Source organism: Austrofundulus limnaeus, unplaced genomic scaffold (assembly GCF_001266775.1).
Source record: "Austrofundulus limnaeus strain Quisiro unplaced genomic scaffold, Austrofundulus_limnaeus-1.0 Scaffold305, whole genome shotgun sequence".
Classification (NCBI taxonomy): domain Eukaryota; kingdom Metazoa; phylum Chordata; class Actinopteri; order Cyprinodontiformes; family Rivulidae; genus Austrofundulus; species Austrofundulus limnaeus.
The window spans coordinates 11,510-13,399 of record NW_013952707.1 but is presented as its reverse complement, the minus strand read 5'-3'; the positions used below and the strand labels follow the sequence as shown (position 1 = coordinate 13,399).

General features: G+C 32.3%; 1 protein-coding gene across 1 annotated transcript in view; it reads right to left on the bottom strand.

The window, feature by feature from the left end:
* Positions 1 to 1,890, bottom strand: part of iqcb1 (IQ motif containing B1) — a gene marked incomplete at its 3' end in the record, with an annotated part of 15,870 nt that overhangs the window by 7,253 nt on the left and 6,727 nt on the right. Inside the window, 1 exon segment of the mRNA XM_014021778.1 lies at positions 1,742 to 1,808. Coding sequence (XP_013877232.1) covers positions 1,742 to 1,808 — 67 coding nt within the window.

The window sequence follows — 1,890 nt, the reverse complement described above, 5'->3', positions numbered from 1 at the left end:
ATATATATGTATGTATATGTGTTGCTAAGTTTAGCAATACAGCTAAACAGTAACTAAAATGCAGAAAGCACCGGAAATTGGCAGAATGCAACTGACACAAGTGTAAAAAGCTCAAACTAGCAGACAGAAGCACAAAAAAGCAGCATTTAACAGAAAAATAGAAAGAGCAGAAATATAGCTGAAAAATCAGAAAAAAGCTACAATTAGCATAAAGATCAGCAAACCTAACAGCCACAAGTTGAAATTAGCATCCAGATAGTAAAGTGCTGCAAAAAATGTAAAAATAGCAGATAAAGGCAAAAAAAATACAAAAAAGGGATAATTTGCTGTAAAATGGCTAAAAAATCCAAAATATGCGATAAAACAGCTAAAATGAAGCTGAAAATATTTTAATTAGCATAAGGAAGCATAAGGAGCACAATTTTGCTGAATTTAGCAGAAAAAATGTAATACCTACAAAAAAAGTATATTTAGCTTAAAAAGCTAAATTGAGCTATTAACAGCTGAACTAAACCTGAACCTAAAATTGCAGCAAATTAAGGAATACTTCAAAAAGCAACTGTAAGCAGAAACAGCTCAAATTACCAGAAAGAAGCAGAAAGAAGTTTTAAAAAATTGCAGAAGATTAGCAGAAAGAAGCCGAATTATAGCTGAAATAGCAGGAAAAAAAAAACTAAAGTTAGCAAAAAAGAGGCTAAAAGTAGCAGAAGGAAGTTAAACTGAACCAGAATAAAAGGAGTAATCTGTTGTAAAGATTTAGAAACATTTTGAGAGATTTTAAGGATGCTAAAAAGAACTCAATTCAATTTCAATGGGAAAAATGTGGCTGAAAAAGTGAAATAGCTAAAAAAGCATAAATAGCTGTATCACCAAAAGCCATAGCTGAAATGTTGTGATGGAGCTGAACGTTTTCATATATGAATTATTAAAATAGCACCAAAAATTGCAGAAAGAGATACGTGCCAAAAAACATACAGTAGAAAAAATGATCTCAATAGTGTGAATGCTTGTGAAGCTTGAAATTAGTAATGATATCAGCCAAAATGTATTATACATAATAATATCAAATATTAGTGGTGTAACAATACACCTACAGTAAGTAATGTTTGGTTTGTTTGTTTTCCAACAAACTATAAATCTTTCAGGAACAGACAAAAAAGAAAGGAAGGCTCTAAAGTAGCAGCTGATAGGATTTGTCAACTAATAACTACATTTTAATCCAACCTGAGTAACCCATGAAGAACAATAAAAGGTGCCTCTTAAGAAAATTTTTCTAAAACTTAAATGAACTAAAATAAAAACCAAGGAATTTTTGCTTAAATAATTTTACCCAGATCTCATGGAAAAATAAAAAGACAAAACTTAACATCTCCTGATGTGAAAAGTAAGATGATAATTTACTAACAAGATAAATAAATAAAATGTAAAACACTCTAACTACTCAGCCAACAGAGAGCCTCGTGTGCTTAAAAAAAGCCTGATTTCAGGCATTATGTATACATTTAATAATGGCTTACCCCAGCAGTTTTTAAAGTGTTGCTTAAATGATACAACAGCCTGCCATACATGCTTGTTGTTTTCTAATGTTTCCATTGTTTTTTTGTGGAGTTAAATATGACAGTTAAACAAGTATTAATACTGTATGTTTTTCAATAAGATCTCATACAAATAAAATAATCTCCCTTTTTATTTAGAGACAAAAGAAACTTTTTTGTATTTTATGTTTATCAATAACATTTACCTGATACCTGAGTTCCTCCTCCCAATGCTGCGCATCCCTCTGCTCCTGCTGCTGCCTTCTCCGCGCCCTGACACACACACACACACACACACGCACGCACGCACGCACGCACACACACACACACACACACACACACACACACACACACA